At 37.8% G+C, this 26492-nt stretch overlaps 1 protein-coding gene across 2 annotated transcripts in view; it reads right to left on the bottom strand.

Moving 5' to 3' along the window:
* Pik3c2a (phosphatidylinositol-4-phosphate 3-kinase catalytic subunit type 2 alpha) overlaps positions 1-26492 on the bottom strand; it is a 106632-nt gene that overhangs the window by 27812 nt on the left and 52328 nt on the right. For both annotated transcript variants that reach the window (XM_032892828.1, XM_032892829.1), the window contains exons 6-16: positions 25398-25518; positions 24461-24572; positions 22067-22146; positions 21876-21939; positions 9922-10065; positions 7971-8016; positions 7682-7892; positions 5212-5334; positions 4090-4257; positions 2327-2438; positions 1503-1648 (exon numbers count right to left, since the gene is read on the bottom strand). In XM_032892828.1, coding sequence (XP_032748719.1) covers positions 1503-1648; positions 2327-2438; positions 4090-4257; positions 5212-5334; positions 7682-7892; positions 7971-8016; positions 9922-10065; positions 21876-21939; positions 22067-22146; positions 24461-24572; positions 25398-25518 — 1327 coding nt within the window. The remainder of the gene's footprint in view (positions 1-1502; positions 1649-2326; positions 2439-4089; positions 4258-5211; positions 5335-7681; positions 7893-7970; positions 8017-9921; positions 10066-21875; positions 21940-22066; positions 22147-24460; positions 24573-25397; positions 25519-26492) is intronic.

Below are 26492 nucleotides of genomic sequence, written 5' to 3'. Positions count from 1 at the left end.
GCCTTTAAATATGCTTCTAATAAAACAATTCTCTTTCTTTGTGTGTATGTATGTTTTCTTTTCTTTTCTTTTCTTTTTTTTTAAGATTTATTATATATAGGTACACTGTAGTTGTCTTCAGACACACCAGAAGAAGGCATCAAATCCCATTACAGATGGTTGTGAGCCACCATGTGGTTGCTGGGATTTGACTCAGGACCTCTGAAGATCAGTCAGTGCTCTTAACACTGAGCAATCTCTCCAGTCCAGTATGTATGTTTTCAACATAGCTTCATAAGGTGATTATAAATTTTTGCCACTTGGATACTACATTGTATTAATTATATCTCATTTTTAAGGGCTTGTCTTGTTCATCCCCTTTCTGTTACTACTTAGCTATTTATCTTATTAACATAAAAAGGTCCTTTTAAAATTTTATTGGTTTTGTGTTTGTGCTTGGGCATGCATGTCACAGAGCATGTGTAGCAGTCAGATGACAACATTTGGAATCTATGCTTTCCTTTCACCTTTATGTGGGCTATAGGATTTAACTCAGGTGGCCAGGCTTGACTGGCAAACACTTTATCTGCAGCACCACCTTGTCAGTCCATGAATAGATTCTTTATAGGTTAAGCGAATTAATCAACTGATACCTATTAGAGATATCTCAGCCGGTTTGCCTTTGATAATACAAGAAGGACTGGAAGATGGCTCAGTTGGGAAAGTGTTTGCTATGTAAGTATAAGTATTTGAATTCAATTCCCAGCACTGATGTGTTCTACTTTGCTTTGTTTTAAAGTATCTGGGTGATAGAGGTGGAGACAAGTAGATCCTTAGGGCCTGATGGTCATCCAGTCTATTTAACTTGCTGGCAAGCTCCAGATTCAGTCAGAGACCCTGTCTCAAAAATAAGATGGAGAGTGATTGATTAAGGAAGATATTTAATGTTGACTTCTATATTCTATATGCACATATATGTATACACACATGTATACAGTAAAAATGGGTCTGGGTAAATGGTTTAGTGTAAAAAGTACCTATGGTGCAAACATGAGCACCTGAGATCAGCTCTCTAGCATTAACATATAAATTTGGTGTGGCAGTGTGCATCTGCAACTCAGCATTGGGAATGAAGAGACAGGGAGGATCCCTAAAGCCCTGTGGCCCGCAGGCCAGCCAAGAGATGAGCCTAGGTTCAATAAAAGTCTGTCTCAAAAAAAAAGTGTTAAAGAGACAGAGAAGAGACCCCATGTAGACCTCTCTCCACATGGGCACACACAGACAAATGCACTATAGAAACAATTTTAAAGTCTAAACTACTAAAAAGACTAAAAGATTTATACATTTTCCTGATTTGTATATAGCCAGTCTTTCATTGGCACTGTTGGGATCATTCTGTACTCCCAGTCCCAAATGGCCTGTTTCACATTCAGACAACTTCTAAGTCATGGGCTATAATTTCTAACTTTAACCTTAGTATTACATCACAGAAGAGTCCCAAGAAAGTAATAAACAAAGCATACCCAAATGATGAATCTCTGTGAACAATATCCAGAAGTTTTCCCTTTATTTCATTCTCCAGTGCTTCCAGCTTGTATTGCTGTATAATGTTTCTATCAATTTGAGGAGATGTATAAATAATGTCAAATGCAGGAGAAGGAAAATCAACCTGAAAAATTCACAGAAATGAGTGAAAAAAAGTGTATGTGTGTATTTGGTTGTTTGTTTGTTTACCCAGACAGAATTTCTTTGCATAGCCCTGGCTGTACTGGAACTCACTCTGTAGACCAGGCTGACCTTAAACTCAAAGATCTTAAACTCAGGACTCTGCCTCCTGAGTCCTGCTATTAAAGGCATGCTCCACCACTGCCTGGGAAAAAAAATCACTCAAATTATAATCCAAATTTTCCATATTGATATCTTTTTCTTTCAGGAAACCGATTTTTCATAACAATCTAGAAAATTTTTTTTTCTTCTTTTTTTCGGAGCTGGGGACCGAACCCAGGGCCTTGTGCTTAGGCAAGCCCTCTACCACTGAGCTAAATCCCCAACCCCTACAAAAATTTATATTAAGTATAAAGCTAGTACTTCTTCCTGTTGACAGTGATTACCAACAACAGTTCATCATTCTCAAAAGCATGTTTATATTTTTGGGGATAGAAACAGCATGTTTTACTCTCTCAGAAACTGGAAATGGTTTTATTAACACTTAAATTGAAGACAGATTCTGAGGTTAAAACAAGATTAATTAGGCTCTTTAATAACAATCCACATTATGGAATCCACAAACACTTTTTACAAGGACACTCACATTTAAAGCCCTCCATGTATCAAGAACCACCATTACCTGTAGCACAATTCTTTCCATGACATAGCTTTTTTGGGGGATTGCTCCAGGAATAGAATTTGTATGTGATGAAGTCCAAAGGTAGAGAAGTTTAGTTCCACATGTTAAAAACCTTAATGAACATTAAAAAAAAAATACTGTAATTTTCATTTTAAAAATCCCAAACCCACAAAACATTGTGATAATCAACTTAGAGTGTTAGTAAAAACAGCATGGTTTTTAAGAATACATTGGAAGGAGTCAGCAACTACACTGTACTGAGAGGTTAGATAAAATATTAGTGTGGGGTGGGAACAGAGAAAGGGAGAATAAAAATGCATCTAGGAAAGAATGGCATTGAGAAGAGAGCGTAGAAGGGATAAGGACAACCACTGTTGTCTAACCACTGTGTAGACAGGAAGGTGTAAAACAAAACAAAACAAAACAAAACAAAACAAAACAAAACAAAACACAACTCTTTCCAAGTTTTCTCCAGAGACCAGGACCTTCAAGGTCATGGTCTGGATTACAGAACTGTATCCTGTTTTTTACCATTAGAATAAAAAGCCAGGAGAATCAGTAACTGCTTTGCCATTGATGCACAACTTACTTGAGGTAAATTATATTTAAGCACTCCTCAGTACATATTTTTCTATAAAAGGCTAGACAATAAATATTTAAGAGCCTACATGTTTGTAATTTTAGTATTCAGGAGGTTGGGGCAGAACCTTAAGTTTGGGATAGCCTGGGCTACATAGTGATTTCCTGCCTAAACACAATAAAAATTGAAAATTAGGGGCTAGAGAGTTAGCTCAGTGGTTAGGAGCACTTGTTACTCTGGAAGTTTTAATTCCAGAGGTTTAATTCCCAGCACCCACACAGTGGCTCACAACTGCCTGTAACTCTAGTTCTAGGGAATCCAATGCTTTCTTCTGATCCATGTGGTTACTATGCATGTACGTACGTACATGGTGCACAGACATCCTGGCAGGCAAAAATGTTCACATACATAAAATATAAATGAATATACATTTTAAAAGACTGGACATGGTAGCACATATTTAAAATCTCAGTTATAGCAGTCTCTGTTGCAAAGTCTTCATTTGGCTGTAGTAACACAAAGTAGCTAAGAATGATATATGAATATGTTGTATGATATATTATAACAAAATATATTTATAAAAATAGGAAGTGGGGTTGGTAAGATGTTTTAGCATATAGAGGCTCTTGTTCTTACAACTGACAACTTGTAATCAATTCCAAACCCACAGTGTGGAAGAAGAGAACTGAGTCCTGCAAACTGTTCTCTAACCACCCCCCAATACATAAAATAATTGAATTTTTTTTAAATGACTTAGAAATAAAGTGGACGAATGGCAATCATGATTGTACTTGGAATGCCACATGCAACTCTCAGATCAAGGGCTCACAAGACTAAGGGCTGGTTAGTGAGTTAGAACTGTTTAATCCTGTACCATCTCTGAAAATGGAGAAAGGTAGGAAATATGCAAAATAGATTTCTTTTAATATCAAGAGAACTGATAGAGCTATTGCACTGTGTCATAATATACTTACAAATGACAATCACTGGCTATCGATTTTCTCCTGGATCAGTGAGTGACAAGCAATCCTTTGAATATTCACCAGATAGATTACACTGAGACTCTAACAGAGACTACTTTGTCTAGGTCAAAGCTCACGTCTGTCACTGCTTCCACTCTGGCCTCCAGCCTGTTTTTGATGTACAGAGTCAGAGAACTCTGTCACAGTTCAGTAATACTCACCGTTTAAAGTCAAATAGAGTTAAAGAGACTTTGCCCAGAGCTTCTGGCCCCTTTCTCTGCTTATTAGAATCAGGGGAACTTCCACTGCTCTGATTTAAAACTCCAAACAAAGAGAGATGAAGAACTGACTCTAAAGGCAACTGCGATATCTGGATAGGAAAAATGATTCTGTGGAGCAGAAAAAAAAATTTGTTGGTGTTTAGAAAATAATAGATGAAAAATAAGGCTTAGAAATCATTTAATGAAGACCAATAACTTTAGGTGTTTTATTTCACTTATAAAACAACCTTTAGTTCTGAGTAACTTTTAGCTAAGTAGCAAGTATGGCTAACTTGTAGTATTACATCTTAAATTTCACTATCAGTATAAAACTTAAAAAATGTAAACAATTCTTTTGGTAAAAATGTCTAAGCACTTAAAGATAGGCAGTTCGATTACAGTCGAAAGTAAAATTAGACCTTAGTTCTGCAACTAGCTATTTACTTAAATAATCGCAGTTCCCTTAGTTAAAAAGAAAAGTATTTAAAAGAACTAACATTACAGAATATTATCACGAACATTGATTTAAGATTCAGCTTGGTTGTTAAGATCTGGATTCCTGTATAATGTTATATAAATTTTTACCTTTGACATGTCAAAGTCTACAAAGAAGTAACACTACACTATTGCAATTTTATAGAATTTAGATAAATATAAAGATTTAAATATAAATCTAATATAGAGATTTAAAGTACTTCAACATTTTTTTCTTTTCTTTCTTTCTTTCTTTTTTTCTTTTTGTTCGGAGCTGGGGAACGAACCTAGGGCCTTGCACTTGCTAGGCAAGCGCTCTACCACTGAGCCAAATCCCCAACCCCGTACTTCAACATTTTTTTTTTGGAGCTGGGGACCGAACCCAGGGCCTTGCGCTTCCTAGGCGAGCGCTCTACCACTGAGCTAAATCCCCAACCCCGTACTTCAACATTTTTAATGTTAATTACAATTTGTCTTAGTATATTTTGTGTAGAAGATATCAAGATATTAATAAGAATTTACTGAATTTCAAAGGCAAACATAATGTATACATTGGAAAAATTATAGAATAGGGTAAGTGAAATTATAAAAGTAAAAAACTCCACTTACAGTTCATCCCATTTGATAAGATAGAAGAAATTCTTGTACGTGCCAACCTTCTTTGACTGAATAGGCTTAAAAAGATCCTTCCCATTGTGAGACAGGGAACATATCAAGTAGTATTTTTCGTAACTGAGAAAAGAAAGCTTAACTTGATTTCTAGGTTGGTAATAATTATCTAACTAACACAAGTACATTAGCAGATTTCCCAAGTGACAAAATGGTCACTTTTTTTTTTTTTTTTTGAAATCCATGTAAAATTTAACCTTTGCAAATTCTCCAGAAAGAGAAAAGGTGTAACAAAAGAAGTAAGGAGGGAAGCCTATACCCTAAGTGTCAGTCTGAGGCTGGGGGTGCTGGGATATAATGATTCTCATAGAATATAAGCTGTCTTGGGTATTGTGCTAAGAGCACAGGTAAATAATAAGAGACTGTTTTATCCATTTCTAGTTAAAACCCGGGAGGTACCAACAGTATCTTCTATTGGTGTTGCTTCCATTACACTCCTGTTTTCTGTTGAGGTTTGCTTAGTTTCTTTTGGTCTCTCCTTGGTAGTGGTGGAGATGCTGATGCTACTTTCCTTTGCTATACCACTGAAATAGTCAACTAAGCATTATTTAATAATACACAGACCCAACAATTCAGCCGACCCCTCACAGGGTACTGCTACATTCTTTCACTAAACAGCAATGACTTAGTTCCAAACTGCTGTTCATACAAACACAATAAGACAATCTTCTAAGAACCTTGGACTCAATAAAACTATATTCTGTTTCTATTCTAACTTACTTCTAGGTTTACATGCTAATTATTCTACTCATAGCCACAAATTCTTCTGGTGTGAATCAGTAGAGTGGTGGTTGTTCTTGGAATCTTCTATTCTTCCATTTCCACCTCCCAAGTATTAGGATCAAAGGAATGCATGTCATACCAACTTAACTTAAAGTTATACAGGGCAGTGATGGTACATGCCTTTAATCCCACCTTTGGGAGGCAGAGGCATGTGGATCTCTGTGAGAGTAGGCTAGACTGCTCTACAGAATTCGTGGACAATCAGGGCTACACAGAGAAACCCTGTGTCAAAAGAAAAAAGTCTTTTCATTACATTTACTTAGACTGTATTTGAGTCCATGAAAGTGTGTGTATGGAGGTTAAAGGACAGCTTGTAGGAGTTGGTTCTCTCCTACTACATGGGTCCTTCTATTACTGAACTCCAGTGAACAAAAGAAAGCACAAACTAAAAAAAAAAATCAACATGATTTGTTTGCCATGTTTTTAGCTGGGTACCTTGGAACACAGCTGTAACCCTATTATTTAGAAGGCCTCAGTAAAAGGATCACTCAATCTCTGAAGATGAGACCAACTGAGCAATACAGTGAGAAATCATTTCAATAGCAAGATAGACAAAAAGAAACAGGCAGTAAAAGGCATTATTCTCTTGTTTGTTACTGGATTTCCAATACTGAAAACTCTGTTTATAGATGGGGCTCAGCAAACACTTCATGACTTAACAAAACCAGTTTTAGCCAGGAATGGTGGTGCACACTTTTTTTTTTTTTTAAAGATTTATATATTTATTTTATGTATATGAGTACACTATATCCGTTTTCAGACACACCAGAAAAGGGCATCGGATCTCTTTACAGATGGTTGTGAGCCACCATGTGGTTGCTGGGAATTGAACTCAGGACCTCTGGAAGAGCAGTCTCTGATGACTCTAACTGCTGAGCCATCTCTCCAGCCCCTTACTGAATGTTTTAAGCCATCATGAACATATTTCAATAAAATATTAATTTTACACTTTTCAGTTTATATTAGTTATTTCAAAGTAAATTAAAATTGGCACCAAAATGCCAAGTCTTAAAGATTTTAACAAAAGAAATCAAGGAAAAACCTTATAAAAACTTCAGTATGAAGAAATATACTTTTGCAGAATTCAAATATCAGCAGTTAGTAGACTGTGAACTACTAAAGAGATATAGGGCCTGGATTCTAGTTTGATTACATTTTGTTTCAAATTATGTTGACTGTAAAAGAAAGGCAGAAAGGCTCAGCAATCTTAAGGTATTTCTTTTAAATAACATTTTTGTTTGTCAGTTTCACTATATATTTTCCTTTGTTGTTGTTGTTTTGTTTTTTGAGACAGGGTTTCTCTGTGTAGCCCTGGCTGTCCTGGAACTAGTTTTGCAGACCAGACTGAGTTTGAACGGAGATCTGCCTGCCTCTGCCTCCTGAGGGCTGAGATTAAAGGTGTGCACTATCACACCTGGCTCTCATGCTCTTTTTTTTTTCATGTCATAAAAATGATGTTTTTCATTACAATTATTTCAAACAGCTCTGTAATTTTGCTAAAACCAGACAGGTACAAGGGTACCTGTGATCTTTGAATTGCTTGTTTAAACTAAAAAGATAAAAGTAGTTACTAACACTAGTGTAACTTCTAGGTAAAGCTGTGAATGTCCTTTAAGCAGCTACTTACTTGGATACCCAGTTACTGGAAATTCCGTGTGCAGCATAGACAGTGAACTGGAGCTGCTCTGTTGCAGTCCATGCTTCCTTGATGTTCCTGCTACCTTGGGGACAGACTGTAGAACTCTTACAAGAATTTGTATGAAGCCTGAGAAGATCATAAATTGCTGCCGTTAAGTGATCCATGCTTACTTGAACAGGATTTTCAAGATTCAGTGAGCCTACATTGAAACAGAGTCTTAATTCTCTGAAAAAGCAAAAGTCATTGCCAAAATGTAAAAAAAAATCTAAAGACATACCCCTAGTTGAGTTCTTGCTAGTATCTCCTCCAGATAATGAAGTCACCTGTATATACATGTATCAATTAGTCAGAAATCGACCACAATTTAATATAAAATGCTTACTTTTTCTTCCATTTTTGAGAGAGACTTGTGTAGCCCAGGCTGGTCTCAAACTTGCTAAACTGATCCTCATCCAAAATGATGGGATAACAGGAGTGTATCACCACCCTCCTTTGCTTTTGTTTTAAATAACCTTTACTTTTGATACATTTCTTTAAATGTCAATGAAACCCTTCTCAGAAGAAATCTGCCAAACATGCCTCAAAAGTTAATAAAATAGCAAACAAAGAAATGGAGGGCTATGGAAACGCCTCAGTTGATAAAACAACTGCCAAGAAAGCATGCGGAAGAATTCCCTGCACCCACATAAAAGAGGTACGGTCTCAAAAGGAGAGGAGAGCAGCTAACATCTGTTGTACACCTCCAGCCTCCACATGGACATTTGCCCACCACAACACATAACCATATACCTACATGAAAAACTGCATCCATACACGCACGCGCACGCACGTGCACACACACACAAATGCAGAATGACCAAAGAAAAAAGTGAAAAATATAAACCTATGTTTTGTTTTTTAAAAACTGGGTCTTACTACCACGTAGCCCAGATTAGCTTTGAACTCAGAGATCTATTTGCTTCTGTCTCTCAAGTGCTGGGATTAAAGATGTGTACCACTATGCCTGACAACAAATGATTTTTAATAACATGAAAATTAAGGCAAACTGGAGTGGGAAGCCATCCCTATAATTACATCACCTGGGAAGCTAAGGAAGGAGAAATACATCAAGTTCAAGGCCAGCCTGGGCCAGAGTGAGACCTTGACTCAAAGAAAAGAAAGAAACAAAAGGCTGGCATGATAGTGTGTGCCTGCGGTCAGCACCAATGAAGTAAGAAGAGCAGGACAGAAGTTCAGAACTTCCTTGGCAAAAGTACAGTAAGTTGGAGACATAATTACTGTAATATATATACCAATTTACTATAAATATAACTTACCAACTTTATACACACACACACACACACACACACACACACACACACACACATATTTTAAAGGTAAACTCCCATGTTGACTACATTTTACTCTTTCTTTATGCAATAAAGGAATGAAAAAAGCAGAAACTTCAGACATTAGGATCTATGGCGACTGAGTTTCCAAATAATCTTTTATTCCCCCAGAGCTGAGGACTGAACCCAGTGCCTTGCGCTACCACTGAGCTAAATCCCCAACCCCTCCAAATAATTTTAAACAGAACTCCTACTCGCCCCAAAAAAAACCCCAACCAAACAAAACAAAATGAAGAGGACACTTAAATCTTTAAGTGTTACACAGCTAGAACTTCTGCAAAAATGAGTAGACCCATGAGCATGAAGACACAGAGGAGCAGGCCAATGACATAGCTTCTCCTTAAAATGTACAGTAGCTTATGAGAGGCACTTTTTCTTTATTCCTTTCAATAAAAGACATAAATATTTCTATGAACTGAATTTATTAAAATCCCATGGAAGGAAGTATCATGGAACATAGTTTTACTAAAAACTGACACATACATAATAGACGACTCAATATCTGGCTGCTTCTAAGGCAATGCCATTGAATGAGCAGAGATATGATTCAACCACAATGAGCATGGGCATTTCCATCAAGGGAGGACTGCAAGCACTACTCTCTAGGTTTCTTAAATCACCAGGGATCTCACTTCTAGAAGGAAGATAATTTGAATCCACTATTTAGTGTCAATGTTCACAAAGCTCTTCCACCATTTCAACAAGGAATCCCCACCTTACCAAAAACCAATTCAACAAACCCAAAAGTAAAAGTCAAAAATTTAAAATGAATATTTTGTCTAAAGAGGTGAGCATCCTGTGTAAATGACAGTGGTCACTTAAGTCCACACACATACTCACATCAGCACTTTTGTTCCTTGGAAGGTTAACTGCTCGCTTTAGCTTCTTCACTGCTTCTGTGACGGCGGGGGTCTCAACCCCATCTAAAGCACTACAGATTTTTCTTACTGCTTTAATCACTTGATCAATAGCTCGGTGCTGGTTCTTTAAAATGAAAAGTAAAATAAAAATAACTAGGTACGATATACGACCCACGTCAGAGAATAAGCCAGAAGCTAGGTATTTTAGACAATTCTAAGATTAGATATTCTCTATTGAAAAATAAAAAAACTGAGATAAGTTCTCAATCATGTGGTATACTGTGAAATATACTAAAGCAAGGCATGGTTAGTTTTCACTCTGAAACAATTATTCATATGTAAATGTTATTAATTTCTTATTAGAATTAAAAGACAACAAATTAGGAACAAATATTAAATCATTTTTTAAAACTAGATTCGCGTGGTTGGGGATTTAGCTCAAGTGGTAGAGCGCTTGCCTAGGAAGCGCAAGGCCCTGGGTTCGGTCCCCAGCTCCGAAAAAAAAAAAACAAAAAAACAAAAAAACAAAAAAACAAAAAAACAACAACAAAAAAAACAAAACAAAACTAGATTCGCTTATACATTTAAAGTAAATCTAAAAAGTAAGCAAAACTAAATTTATCTTTTAAACTTTCAACTTGGAAGTAATTTCCATGTTGAAGATAACCCTCTCTTCTGTGAAACACTGGTATTAAAAACTAAATTCTAATAAATAAACCAAACAGATAACCCTTGAGGGGCTTAAGAGATGGCTCAGTGGTTAAGAGCTCTTGCCATAGCAGATGATCTCTTATTAGTTCAGGCTAGCCTAGTTTAAATAACAAGTCCTAGTTAGACAGGGCAGCACAGAGATTAGAAAATAATAAATCAACCAACCCAAGAAAAGTATCAGGAGGACCTGAGTTTGCATCCCATCAAACAAGCTGAGTAGTCCACAAATGCCTCTCACTCTGAGGCTCTCCACAGGCACGCAGGGATGTAGTATACCCCCTCACTTAAGCTCATATGAATAATACACATTTGTTTTGTACATTCACTCACACAGTTATACAAATCTTAAAAAGCAATAAAATAAAACCTTGAATTTTTTTTTTTTAAGATTTATTTATTATATATAAGTACACTGTAGCTGTCTTCAGGCACACCAGAAGAGGGCATCAGATCAGAAGGTTGTGAGCCACCATGTGGTTGCTGGGATTTGAACTCAGGATCTCTGGAAGAACAGTCAGTTCTCTTAACCACAGAGCCATCACTCCAGCCCCTGAAGTTGTTTTTTAAAAGTAAGTTGTAGCAGTGCTGGGTCAGCTTTCTATAAGGCTTTTTACAAGTCTGTTGACCTCAGTCTCCATATGGACAGCTCATGTGTGTCACTCCACTACAGCTGACTGGAGCATAAACCCAAACTATATACATACAAATGCTTTAAAAGATTGTTTACCCAATGACACAGAGTTCCTTCTCTACTTGAAAAGTCCCCAGATTTCCAAGTGTCATATACTCACACAAACTACCTGCAGCTGGCAAAACCATGTCCCTGTTAGAGCACAAGGAAAATCATAGTCACCTGCTGTGAAGCAGCCCCATATCCCCACACCTGGGATTAAAATGAAAACATATTCCCATAATATTTCTATGTTTTTTAAAGAAACCAAAATGTTCACTACATTTGTGTGTGTGTGTGTGTGTGTGTGTGTGTGTGTTATATGTCCATATAAGAATGCCACATGTGAATGCTTCACTCCCTTCTTTAAAAGGGGAACAAGAATACCCTTGGCAGGGAAGAGAGAGCAAGATTAAAACAGAGACTGAAGGAACATCCATTCAGAGCCTGCCCCACATGTGGCCCATATATATACAGCCACCCAATTAGACAAGATGGATGAAGCAAAGAAGTGCAGAAGTGTAGATCGCTCCTGAGAGACACAGCCAGAATACAGCAAATACAGAGGCGAATGTCAGCAAAACCTCTGAACTGAGAATAGGACCCCGTTGAAGGAATCAGAGAAAGAACTGAAGAGCTTGAAGGGGGCCTCGAGACCCTATATGTACAACAATGCCAAGCCACCAGAGCTTCCAGGGACTAAGCCACTACCTAAAGACTATACATGGACTGACCCTGGACTCTGACCTCATAGGTAGCAATGAATATCCTAGTAAGAGCACCAGTGGAAGGGGAAGCCCTGGGTCCTGCTAATACTGAACCCCAGTGAACTAGACTGTTGCGGGAGGGCGCAATGGGGGGGGTGGGAAACACCCATAAGGAAGGAGGGGGGAGGGGATGTTTGCCCGAAACCGGAAAGGGAATAACACTTAAATGTATATAAAGAAATATTCAAGTTAATAAAAAAAAAAAAAAAAAAGAATGCCACATGTGTGTAGGTATCAGTTAAGACCAAAACAGAGTATTGGAACCCTTGGAGCTGGCAGATGGTTGTGAGGTACCTGATGTAGATACTGGGCACTTGTGGGTTTGACTTAAGAATGGCCTCCACAGGCTCATGTATTTGAATGCTCAGTCACTAGGGAATGAAATTGAAAGGAGTAAAAGGATTAGGAGGTGTGGCCTTGTTAGAGGAAATATGTCACTAGGGGTGGACTTTGATTTTATCATTACATATATTAGTTAACCAGTGTTTTTAGAGACATCTCAGTATGCAGCTCAGGCTGCTCTGAAACTCCTTATGTAACCCAGCTTGACTTCAAGTGTATAAATTCTGTAGCCTGTGTAGTGCTAGAATTACATACATGAGTGTACTATTTTGCCTTGCATGAGTCATTACTCATACGCACACTGAAATATCTCATTGCATACAATAAATATGTATAACTACTATGTGTCAACTAGCTACAAATTTTAGGGCTATAGAAATAGCTTAGTCAGTATAGTCAGTATACTGGCCTTGCAAGCATGTGTATTCACCCCCTAGAACACACATAAAAATGCTAGATGTAGTGGTGTATGACTAATCCCAGTGTTGAGGAGATAGGAGAATCCCTGAGGCTACCTGGTCAGCCACTCTGGTAGTTTAAATGTTTATAGCTCCATGGGTTAATATATTTCAATGTTTGGTTCCTGATTGGTCAACTATTGGATTGAGAGGTTTGGCCCTGTTGGAGGTGTGTCACTAGGGGTGGGCTTTGAGGTTCCAAAAGCCCACATAAGGCCCAATCTCTCATTCTCTGTCTGCAACTTACAGATAATGTGAGCTCTCAGCTACTGCTCCAGCACCTGAGAGTCTGCCTGCTGCCATGCTCCTTACCACAATGGTCATGAACCCACCCTCTGAAACTGTAAGCAAGCCTTCAATTAAGTACTTTCCTTTGTAAGCTGCCTTGGTCCTGGTGTTTCTTCATAGCAGTACAACAGTAACTAGGACAGCCATACTAGCTTACTTGGTAAACTCCAGGCCTGGCTCAAAGGAAAGGTGGATGGCAATGCCTGAAGAATGCTACCTGGATATCATCTGGCCTGTACATACACATCGACCTGTGCACAGAGAGACACCCATAAAATGTAGTTTTAAAAACATCAACAACAAAAGCATTCATATATCTCTTCCTTTTCTTGACAGGAACTTGATATATTGCCTAGGCTGGTCTCAAATTCATAAGCTCAAGAGATCTCCTCTCTTACTTCCTAGTAACTGTGCACTAGACCCAGCTTAAAGATTCATAAAATATTCATGCTACACTCTTATGCAAGTACTACGAAAGGCTACAACTCAGCAATGCATCTTCCCTTTTAGGATTTCTATTCTTGAGGCTTGGCTACCCTCTAAGTCAAATGCCCTTTTCACCTTCAAGCGTAAATGGAACCATCTCATTTTCTTCAATATCCAATTACTATGTAGTTCTCAGGGCCTGAACTGATGATCAACATTAAAGTTCTCCCTTTCTAGTCATTTGATTTATAGTTATGCTTGTAATGTCACCTTCATGTAAAAACTTTTCCCATAAGAAGGTTCATGACACTGTCTTGCACCATTCGCCATCATACTTAACGTGTCATGGGGTCAGTCTAACAGTTCTAATCCCACCCTCTTTTGCTCTGCTTTGCAGTAGAACTGAACTCACACTAACATTTTTTGTCACTAGAGGGCACTAAAAGGACACTTTAACACAAAAACAGAAAGACACTTTGTAGCTGGATTCCAGTCCTATACACATTTATTAATTTCTTTTCAATACACTATGGAGGTTCAGTGGTTCTCAAAGACCAGCCCTACCTGTACCCTATGATCATGTTCTTCTGATCTGGTAGCTCTGGCTAAAGTTTTTTAGAAATTTTCTTTTCCATGGGCTCCACCTTCCTGTGTTAGCCATTTGCTCTTCAAAGGGGCTAAATTCCAGTCTGGGAAGAGGTTTTATCAGAAGTCCTTCTATAAGTCCTGTCTTAAACTGTTCATTTTTCTACAGCCTAGACACAACATAGCAGTTGCTTTTTACATCTGCAAATTCTGGACCCTTCTTAAAGACTAGCAAATTTTCTTTAAAAAAAAAAAAAAGCACCCAGGTGTGATGGCACATATCATAGTACCAGCACAGAAACAAAGTCAAAAGGCTACGGTCAGCTTGCTTTGCACAGTGAGTTCCCAGCCATCCAGGGCTATATAGGAAGAATAGAAAATCTCCATCCCTATCATGACCACCCTCAAGCCACTAATTGTCAGGCATGGTGATACACATCTATAATTATAGTGACTTCAAAGTCTGAGATGGCAATATGGAGACTATCTCAAAACCAAACAAACATTAAGTAAATAAGCAACAAAAATATAGGTGGCAGGCTGGATTTGGCATGTGAGCTACAGCATGCTAGTTTTTGCCTTAGAATCCTCTTTTATGGGCTGGAGAGATGGCACAGCAGTTAAGAGCACTGGCTGCTCTTACATAGGACTTGAGTTTGATTCCTAAAATCCATATGGCAGCTCACAACTGTCTAACCCCAGTCCCAGGGGATCTAACAACCTACTCTGTAGGCATAAGGCATGCACACAGTGGACATAGATGCACTCAGAAATTCATACATTTAAAATGAACAAATAAATAACTTTAAAATAAAAAATTTATTTAAAAAAAGAAATTCTGGGGGAAGGAGGGGAAAAAAGAAATTCTTGGGCTGGAGGATGGCTTAGCAGTTAAGGGCACTGACTACTCTTCCAGAGGTCCTGAGTTCAATTCCCAGCAACCACATGGTGGCTCACAACCATCTGTAATGGGTTCTGATGCCTTCTTCTAGCGTGTCTGAAGAGAGTGACAGTGTACTCATACATAAAGTAAATAAATTTAAAAAAAAAAGAAATTCTCTTTTACTAAAAAGGATAAAATAACCTTTTCACCCTTTCACTAATGGTTATTTAGAAATTTTATTCAAGCAGCTAGCACAGAGGTTGGGGAATATAGCTCTGGTCAAGTCCCAGAATGTGTCAGGCTGGTTCAGTTGTGTGTGTAGGCATGTCCACACAAGTAATCTCAATACTTGGGAGATGGAGGCATAAAGAACAAGAGTTCAAGATCAGGCAATGGGAGTAAATGAGACCCCATACCAAAATTAAAAAAAAAAAAAACCCAAAAACCTAGCATAGTATGCTCCCTTGACTGGCTACTGATGATAAACGTTAGTACTAATAGGTAGTTAGTTCTCTATACTTTTGTTCTGGGTATTTATTTAGATTTCTACTTTAAGTCAGATCCACACAGAATGATCACACTGGCAGCTCCAAACATAATGTTCAGGTACCTTCAGAAGCCAGAGGAGATGGATCTCCTTTGAGTTGGTGTTACAGGTGGTTGTGAGCCATTCCACTTGAATGTTGAAAACCATACTTAGGTCCTCTGCTCTAGCAGCACATGCTCGTAACTACTGAGTCCTTAGAATATTTTTTCAAGTCCCACACTTTCACTTTAGCAAAATGAACAGATTATTTCCAGAAAAACAAATTCAAGAGAATTAAAAAGTTCTGAAATTTCCTGATTTTTTTTTGTAAAAAGTTTCCCATGAGAAAGTAAATCATTAACCTATATAAAAACTATATATGAATCTTTATTCCAACATTATTCATGGTAACTAAAAGCTATTAACTTATGCCCAAATGTATATTATTAGATGTACAAAAGAAATGTACTACAATGGAAGAGTAGTTAACAAAAAGGACTCGGATCTTTAGCACCCGTGTGAAAAGCTGGGTATAGGGCTATAAGGATGGATCAGGGGTAGGCAAGTGTACCGCGCTGGCAGAGGCCCTGAATTTGGTCCCCAGAACTCCTATGAGGTGGCTCCTAACCACCTGTGACTTCAGCTCCAGGAGATTCACTGACACTAATTAAGTACTTACATCATACAACACACCACACAAAGGTACAAACTACAACTACATATTACAACAGGTAAAAGGGTTTAATTTGAAAAAGCAAAACAGGCATAGAAAAATTAGTACATTCCATTTATAAGAAATGTGCAGAAGAGGAAATCATGCTAGAGACAGGAACTAGCTCAGCAATTATTTGAAGCTAGAGCTGGAAGGAGGGTTGACTGCAAATTAGTATGCGGAAATGCTCTAAAACAGCACTGGGGTGATGATGGTACAATTCTGTGAATTTGGTAAGTCTCTAAACAATGGCAAACACTATAATACCTGCACTCAGGAGCTATGGGCAGGAAGATGATGAACTCAAGGCCAGCCTCAGCAACATAGCTAGTTCAAAGTCAGCCTGAACTGAATGAGCTCAATAAACTAAAACAGGAAAAAGATAAAGAAAAAAGAAATTATGTTTGGGCTGGAGAGACGGCTCAGTGGTTAAGAATGTTGACTGTTCTTCCAGATGTCCTGAGTTCAATTCCCAGCAACCACATGGTGGTTCACAACCATCTGTAATGGGATCTGATGCCCTCTTCTGGTGTGTCTGAAGAGAGTGACAGTGCACTCATGTATATTAATTAATTATTTATTTTAAAAAATTTTTTAAAAATTATACTTGTGGGCATAATGCATTATGAGCGTGAACCTATAATCCTAGCATGTGGGGAGGCTGAGGTTGGAGAATTCTAAATTCCACAGCCTAAACTACATAGTAAGTAACTAAATAAATAGTAAGACACTGTTTTAAAACATGTTCAATCAAACTGTAAAAGGGGGAATAAAAGAGTTGATATTTGAGACAAGGTGGTTTGGAGCACTCAGATAATATTTAAGTTCCTTAAGGAATGGAAAGCCAAACAAATACCTGAGGGAGAGCTCTAGAAAATATAGGTACCAGGAATACACTTGGCAGATTATAAACCAAAAGGCCTGGTCTCAGGATACAGTCCTAGAATATAGGAAGCTGAGGAGAGAGGTTCACAAGTTCAAGGCCAACCCAAACTAAGCAGTAAATTCAAATTAGCCGAATAGTTTATGCAGCCCTGGAACTCATTATGTAGAGAAGGTTGGCCTCAAACTCAAAGAGATTCACCTATGTCTGCCTCCCAAGTGCTGGGATTAAAGATGTCTGTCATTACAGCCAGCTCCAAAAGTCTGTTTTTTGCGTCCCCACCCCCCTTTTCTCTTATTTGACATCTGCTTTCTGTTCCTATTTTTTTCACCTTTAAAGTAAACTTTTCATTTGGAGTAATTTTAGAATTATAGGAAGGTACAAAAATAGTGCGGAGAGTTCCCATATGAACCAGTTCAACAGCCTGCACAACCATGATACATTTGACAAAATGAAGACTGGAGCAGTAGCACACCATACGGTAAACTCTAGATTTGCTCAGCTGTACCAGTGTTTCCACCACTAACGCCTTTTCCTGCTCTGTTCCAAGATACATCACTACATTTAATGAATTATTTTTAAAGTATCATTTTTGTTGGCTGAGGGGGTTGCAAAAGGAAAAGCAGAGAATTTGGAAGATTAGTAAAGAACAACAACTGACTTAAGAATAGCAATTTATTTAGGAACGTTAAATGGTTGTAATCTCCATGTGTTTTTAATGGCAGAGATGGTAAGAATAAGATATAATACAGGAGATGAAAGATCCTTTTTTGAAAGGTCAAGGATAACACCAAGATTTTAGTGTGATTAAATGGGAGAACAGAGTTGCTATTAATTAAGGCAAAATAATAATAGTAATTTTTAAAGTGGAGAGGGTAATCTGGGAAATACCAAGGGTATATATGGGATATTTCTATCTTCTCATTTTGTTCTGAACCCAAAACTTCTCTTAACATATAGTCGTGGCCATCAAGAACGCCCAATAGATAAAGGAGTTGAAAGTCAAGCCTAACGACCCAAGTACAATGCCTTGAAAAGGGGCAGAAAGGACTTCAGAAAAGGGAAAGAAACAACTTCAGTACTCCGACCTCCTCTTGAATACTGTGCATGTATGAACACACACATTCATACTCCACACCCCCAGAGATGGCTCTGCAGTAAAAGCACTTGTTGCCAAGCCTGACAATCTAAGTTGAAGCTCTAGGACCCATATGGCCATATGGTGGAAGGAGAGAACTAATTCCTCCAAGTTGTCTTCTAAAACAGCCCCTTCGTGTGTTTGTGTGTGTGTGTGTGTGTGTGTGTGTGTGTGTGCGCGCGCGTGAGCGTGTGAGAGAGAGAGAGAGAGAGAGAGAGAGAGAGAGAGAGAGAGAGAGAGAGAGAATGAGAATGAATAACTATTTATGGGGTTAGAGAGATAAGCAGACATTAAAATCACTTGATGCTTTTGTAGAGGACCTCCTAGCACCAACATGGTAGCTCACAATAGTAACTTCAGTTCCAGAATATTTGGTGTCCCTTTCGGGTCTCCTTTGGCACCAGGCATACAAGTGCACAGGTGTACATGCAGACAAAACACTCACACATATAAAATAAAAATAATTTTTTCCAGGCGTGGAGAGCATAACTTTAATCCCAGCTCTTAAGGGGCAGAGGTATGTGGACCTCTTAAAAGTTTAAGGCCAATCTAGTTTACATAGTAAGTTCCAGTCTGGCCAAGACTGCATACTATGAGCCTGTCTCAAAACAAAACCCACCAAAATAAATAAATAGACCTTAAAAAAAAAAAAAAAAAGAAAAGCAGATGTAAACTAATCTACAGAAAGACTGAGAAAAAAATATAAGTACTACAGGATTGAGATTGTGTGCATGCCTAATGACCTGAAGTACAGTTTCATTTTACTGTTACAATGGGCCAGCAAGATTGGCTTGCCATGAGCACAATAAGCTGAGTTTGATCCCAGGACCCACATCATAAGAGTAGAAAAGTGACTCCTTCAAGTTGTACTCTGATTTCCACATGTATACTTACAGACATATCCATGTCCATTTACAGACACAACAAATACTCTTTTTCTTTAAGGAGTGTTAGCAATGAAGGCATAGTTATAGTGGGTCCCTAAAAGAATAGGAAAAAGGGAGAAGCAGCAAAACTTTGCAGCTTATTGCTGCAAAGAGAACAGATGAGTGGTGTGACTGATACAGGATTACATGGGCTCTCAACATTTTATATGTATGTATGTATGCATGTATGCATATATTATGTATGAGTACTTCATGTGTGTTTGGTACCCAAGAAGACCAGAAGAGGCCATCAGGTCCCATAGAACTATAACTACAGGTGGATGTGAGCTGCCATATGAATGCTGGAAGGAGAACCCAGGTCCTTTGGAAGAGCAGGCTTAATTGCTTAATTGTCTTAATTGCTGAGTTAACTCTTCTCCCACTTCTGCAATGATTTTTCTTAGCACCTCAACTAGTCTTTTTTTTTTAAAGGGATTTATTTATTTATCTGTTTGTATGTTTAATGTATGAATGCTCTGCTGAATGTACACCCGCATGCTATCAGATGCTCTTATAGATGATCATGAGCCACCTTGTGGTTGCTGGAAATTGAACTTAGGACCTCTGGAAGAGCAGCCAGTGGTCTTTTTTTTTTTTTTTTTGGTTCTTTTTTTCGGAGCTGGGGACCGAACCCAGGGCCTTGCGCTTCCTAGGCAAGTGCTCTACCACTGAGCTAAATCCCCAACCCCTGCAGCCAGTGGTCTTAACTGATGAGCTATGTCCCCAAGCCCCCTCAACTAGTCTTAGAGCTGTTAAGATACCATGTATACTTTGATTAATCCCAAGTATATTCTCTTCACTTGGGAAAAATTTCAGGTTCACTCACTTCAGGTTCTCTTTTGGATGACATCTCAGACACCCTTGTCACTGTGACTAAATAACTGACAGAAACAGCTTAAGGGAGGAAATTATTTGGGCTCATTGCTTCAGAAAATTCAGTGTACCAACACTGTCTCAGGATGTGATATTCAGTATTTAAATATGTTGATAAGAATGTACTAGTAGTAGGGCTGGCAAGATGGCTCAGTGGGTAAATCCTGACAGATGACCTTAGTTCAATTTCAGGAACCCACGTGGTAGAGAGAACCAACTCCTGTAGGTTGTCTCTCAGTGTGCTGTGACACATGTATATATACATACAGACACAAAATATACAGTAATTAGCAATCTGTTTGTTCTACATTTCTGTTTCTCATAACCTGTTCTTATCAATTTTATCCCCAAGTGTTGTTCAGCAGTTCTCTTTGTAACACTCACAATGCTCTGCTTTCTTTTACCTCAACTGTTACAAAAATCCTTTCCTCTGAAACTAATTCTGCCACCTTTAAGCCTCATCTTTACATCATGGCCCATCTAACTTTACAAGACAGAGCTAAATAATTCACTGAGTCTGTGCTTGGCTAAAAACACCTTAAGTGGCTAGAACCAACTATATGTAAAAGATCAGCTAACCTTTTCTATAAAGGATCAAATAATAAGGGGTTAGAAATAAGGCTCTGTGGTTAAGACCACTTATTGCTCTTATAGAGTACATAGGTTTGATTTCTAGCTCCCACATGGTAGCTCACAACTGTCTGGTAACTCCAGTTCAAGGGGACTTGATTGTTTCTTTTGACTTTTGAAGGCACCAGGCATGTACATAGTACATATACCTATAGGTAAAACACACACATAAAATAAGAAAAAATTAAAAAAAATTTTTAAATGGTTTTGGCTTTGCAAAAACTAAAAGTCTACATTCTAACTACTCAACTCTAATATTGGAATATAAAAACATCAAACAATATGAGCAAATAGGTTTAATGGGATAAAAAATTCATTTATGAACTATAATGTAATAACTTATGTCTAATCATGTCGAATGTTTTCTTCCTTCCTTCTTTTACAAATTTTTATTTTACATGTATGACGTTTTGCATCACTTGCAAGCCTGGTGCTTGAGAAGGTCAGAAAAGGATGGGAAGTATCCTGAGACTAGAGTTACACACAGTGGTGAGTCACTATGTAAGTGCTGGGAATCAAATACTACGGAAGACCATCCAATGCTCTTAACCAATAAGAACTCTCTTTAGTACATTTCATTTTACATTTACATGCTATTATAGAACAGCTTACTCCCATGTATAATGTATGTACACTTCTGTTTATAGGCCCTTCTCAACTTTTTCTGGCTAATTCAAACTGTTTAAGAGTTAGCCAGATGGGGTTGGGGATTTAGCTCAGTGGTAGAGCACTTGCCTAGCAAGCGCAAGACCCTGGGTTCGGTCCCCAGCTCCGGGGGGTAAAAAAAAAAAGAGTTAGCCAGACAGTTGCTACCACCAATAAGTTAGCCACCAATAAGATTCATCTTTTCTGGGTCAAAACTCAAAAGGGTTTTAACTATTGCTTTGTCTTCTCTTTTGATTTTTTCTTTTATATGCTGGCTACAGCCCAAGTATGCTTTTTAAACTCTGATGCTCTGGGCTACCTTAATCTTTTTCTAAAATTTCCCCTACCTGCTGTCCACTGAATGTGCATGGCTAACATGAAGTACATAGTTTTAAAACATTTAATCTAATTCCATAACTAGAACTTCAGAGAAAACAGAAACAATCTTTAAGTTCTTATACCAAAACTTACTTCAGTTTGAAGAGCCAGTTCTACTTGGTAGTGATAGGAATCTAAGAGTTCTTCAACAGGGTGTCTGAAAGAAAAACAGGTATCATGGCTGAAGACTATCTTAGATAAAAGTAGTTGTTTTGATCACAGAAAATATATTCACACCCAAAACAAAGTTTGAAAATCTGTAATGAATGTTTTAGATGCTATACCTTGTCATGACTTCTTTATAAGGTTTTTCTATTTGATACAAGTACTTGTTTAAATCCACAGGCGCTTGATCATCTTCTGCCTAAATAAATTCATACACACATGTTTAAGAAAATGAAATATAACAATTTGGTCATTCTATCAAATTAAGTATAGTTAAATAGATGATGAAATTTTAAAATTAGACTAATTTTTGAGGACTGGAGATAAAATGCTATCAAAACTATCATTTATAATTGACTCAATAAGTTAATATTAAGAAAAATTCATTTCTTAATTGCCTTAAATGTTTTATTATTTGGGTCTGGAGAGATGGCTCAGAGATTAAGAGTACTTGCTGTTCTTGCAGAGGATCTAGATCTGGTTCCTAGCATCCACATGGTGGCTCATAATCATCTGTAATTCCAGTTCCAACAGATCTGATAGGCAGTTCTGACTTCAATGCACACCAAGCATGCAGAAGGTACACATACACGCATACATACATGTAAACACTTAAGCACATTGAATAAAAACAAATAATTATTTAAATGTTTGACTATTTATTTACTTTTATATGTATGTGTACAAGGGTGTGTGCATACATGCATGCATTTATGTGTAGAGGCCAGAAGTCAACGTCATATATCTTGCTCTATTGCTTTCTAGCTTAAGCTTTAAGACAGGACAGGTTCTTTCCCTGAACTTGAAGCTAATCCATTGACTACACTGGCTGGTCAGCCAGCCTGGGAGGTCTGTCGGTCTTTGTCTCCTTAGTGCTGAGACTATGAAAATGCTCTGTTATACCTAGCTTTTTACAGATATTAGGGATCCAAACTCTAGTCCTCAAGCACTTTATCCACTGAATTACTAGCCCTATATGACCCTGTTAATTTTAAAGAGAAGGCTGGCCTTGAACTCTTGACCCTTCTGTCTTTTTGCTGGGATTATAGAAGCATACTATCATATCTGAACAAAACTTTTATTTAGAAAATATTTTATGTGTATGGATATTTTGTCTGCACCTATGTGTATCTATTGGTGCATCATGCACATGCCTGGTGCATCATGTGTGTCCCTAGTGCCCTGAGAGGCCAAAACAGGATGTCAGATCCACTAGAACTGAAGCTACAGATAGTTGTGGGCTGTTCTATGGGTGCAGGGAATCAAACCTAGGTCCCGTGGAAGACCAGTGAGTGTACTCTTAACCCCGAAGTCCTCTAGGTAGCCAAAACTTCTATTTCACAGAGCCAGCAGTATGGCTCAGAGGGAAAAGGCATTAGCCCCCAAGCCTGATGACCTGAGTTCCATCTTTGAGACTAACATGGTATAAAGAACACAGGTTCTCACAACTCTCACAAGTTGTCTTCTGATCTAAACACACCCATACCATGACATGTTTAAGTATACACACACACACACACACACACACACACACACACACACACACAAAACATAAATGAAATTCATTTCTTAAAAATGGAAGATAAATGTTCCTAAATCTAGTTTACGATGAACAAATAAAGCAAAAACTAAAAACTAAGCTGGGCCAGATGGTGCACACCTGTAATCCAGGTGTGGTAGCAAATCTGAGGTCAGTGTGGTCTATTTAAGGAACTCCAGGACAGCTGGGGCTATTTAGCAAGATTCGATCTCAAATAATCAATGGAGTAAGAGGGTGGGCAAAATCTAGAGTGGGACTAGATGGGGATAAGGTCATTTGAATTTCTGCCTTTTTTTTCCCTCAGTAAGTTTTGTCCCATTCTCTGCTCATCACCATTAAGAAAAATACTAATTTCTCCTGCCATTCCACATTATACAAACATATTCAAGAGAAACTGAAAACCTTATTTAGTATTCCAACCCCTTTCTTCTTTTTTCTCTTAATTAACCCTGAAATTTTCACTCTTGTGTAAGACTATTAAATATGAGACTATGCTCTTGCAATGAACTAAGTAAACTTACCTTTTTCTTTACAATCTAATGAAAAAGCAAGGCTAAGGATGTAGCAAAGTTAGAAGAATGACTAGCATAAGGCTCTCAGTTCAGTCTCCAGCACTGCATAAAACTGGCCATGGGTGACACAAAGTGATCCTTAGCTACTCAGTGAGTTCAAAGCCAGTCTGAAATAAAGGAGACTAACTCTTTCCCATTTAAACAAACGAACAAACAAACATCTTTTGTTTGTTCAGCAGACTCCATTCTTTCATTTTGCTTTTCAAATTTATACTTCTAGATCTATTTGATGTGCTACCTCAACTTCCATGACTAAAGATCTGAAGAGATTATTGCTGGAAACAAGTGTATCATCCCAGCATCCCAGCCTGGTATAGAAAACATGGAAAACATACAGAATGAAAAACCTGTCAGCTATCAGAATTATTTGGACTCACTAAATGCAATTCATAAACACTTACTGTTCGAGCCAGATTCTGGCACATTGCACTGAAGGTCAAGAGTTGTAATTTAATCTCTGTGTCCCATTTTCGACAATTTTGAATATGTTCGTGACTTCCAAGGCAATGATTACTGTTAAAATACATGAATTATCCACCGGTATTATTCTATTCAAATCACAAGTTATAGACATAAAAGTAAACTACAAATTGTATCTGTATTAGAAATTAAAGAAAATGGTGAAACACAGTTTTTAAATTAACTGTAAACATTTAAGCAGGAATTTTTCCATATGAGTCAGTAAATATGAAAGACGATAGAGGCAAATAAGAGTATAATGCCTCAATCTTTAAAACAATTGGAGAAACTGTATAACAAATTACTGAAGTTCATACAATGATTATTGCAGACAAATAAAAGTCAGTTAACAACTGACTCCTGTATATACAGTAGCTGCATGCTACAAAGAAGAATGGAGTCTACAAATGAGGTGATTACTGGCCTTTTAGAAATAGGCATTTTATTCTGTTTTTAACCAATAGACTACAACTTTTCACACATAAGGCTATTAAACTTAAGAGAATATCATGTCTTTCTTATTTCTATAATCCCACCACTATCTTCAATACAACATATCTCAACATAAGTTTCAATAATAGGACAAAATATACTTCTTATATTTCATAAATATATAAAAAATAAGTATATAAATGAATGAATGAACTTAGGAACAGGCCTCACTATGTAGGCTAACCTATATTTCAATATGCAGATCAGGCTGGCCTCAAGTTCACAGAGATCCACCTGCCTCTGCCTTCCAAGTCCTGGGATTAAAGACATCGACATCATGCCTAACATCCAAATATATTTTTAGATTACAAATCTAAATTGAAAAAGATTCTAATTTAAGGTATTAAAAGTGAATTTCCAAAGATACCACTCAGTAGTTAAACTTACTTCTGTAGAACCTCCTCTTGACCACAAACTTTCAGAACGTAGCTGCCAACATCCACTTGATTCAAGTCATCATGTACCCAGCAAAGGGCTTGCATTATAATTATGTCTACAGTAGAACTCACTGAAAAAGAGTTAGTTGTCATTTTCATTTTGTTCACTTACCTCTAAGAATTACTTAAAATCTAAGAGACGACCGTACAACAGAGATATAATGCAAATTCAATTGTAGGTCACATGTATTACTTTAAATTTTCTTTCTTGGAGACAGGGTCTCACTATGTGGCCCTGGTTGGCCTGGAACTCACTATGTAGCTCACACTGGCTTCAAACTCATTGGAGGGCTGAGAGATGGCTCAGCAAGTTAAAAGTACTGGCTGCTCAAATCCCAGCACCATATGACATTTTACAACCATCTATAACTCTAGTTCCAAGGGATTCAATACCCTCTTCTGGCCTCCAAGGTCACTAGGCATGCAAAATGAAACACTCGTACACATTTAAAAAAACAAAAAAGACAGATCCAACTGTCTCTACCCCTTGGCCCATCACACTCAACCATTTAAAATTTTCTAATAGCTATGAAAACAGAGAAAGAGGCTAACTTGAGAAGTGAGCAATAGGGCAAAGACTGTGTGTGTATATGTTGGAGGTGGGGAGGGGACAAGTTTTGATGTAGCCCTGGCTGGCCCAGAATTCACTATAAAGCAGAGAATGATTTTGAACTTGTGATACCTTTTCTGCATCCTAAGTGTTGGGATTACAGGTATGTACCATTATGCCTAGTTTATGTGGTGCTGAGGATCAATAAAACGTATCTCATGGACGCTAGACAAGCACTCTACCAACTAATCTATATCTCCAGCCTTATAAAACTAATTTTAATAATATGTTTTATTTAGTCTAATATAAAGATTTATTTATTTAATGTGTATGAGTACACTGTAGCTGTCTTCAAACATACCAGAAGAGGGCATCGGATCCCATTCAGATGGTTGTGAACCACCATGTGGTTACTGGGAATTGAGCTCAGGACATCTGAAAGAGCAGTCAGTGCTCTTAACTATCTAAATAAGCCATCTCTCCAGACCCTTAGTC

Source organism: Rattus rattus, chromosome 2, assembly GCF_011064425.1.
Source record: "Rattus rattus isolate New Zealand chromosome 2, Rrattus_CSIRO_v1, whole genome shotgun sequence".
Lineage (NCBI taxonomy): Eukaryota > Metazoa > Chordata > Mammalia > Rodentia > Muridae > Rattus > Rattus rattus.
Note: the sequence above shows the minus strand (reverse complement) of the source record. Positions and strands in the feature narration are given on the sequence as shown.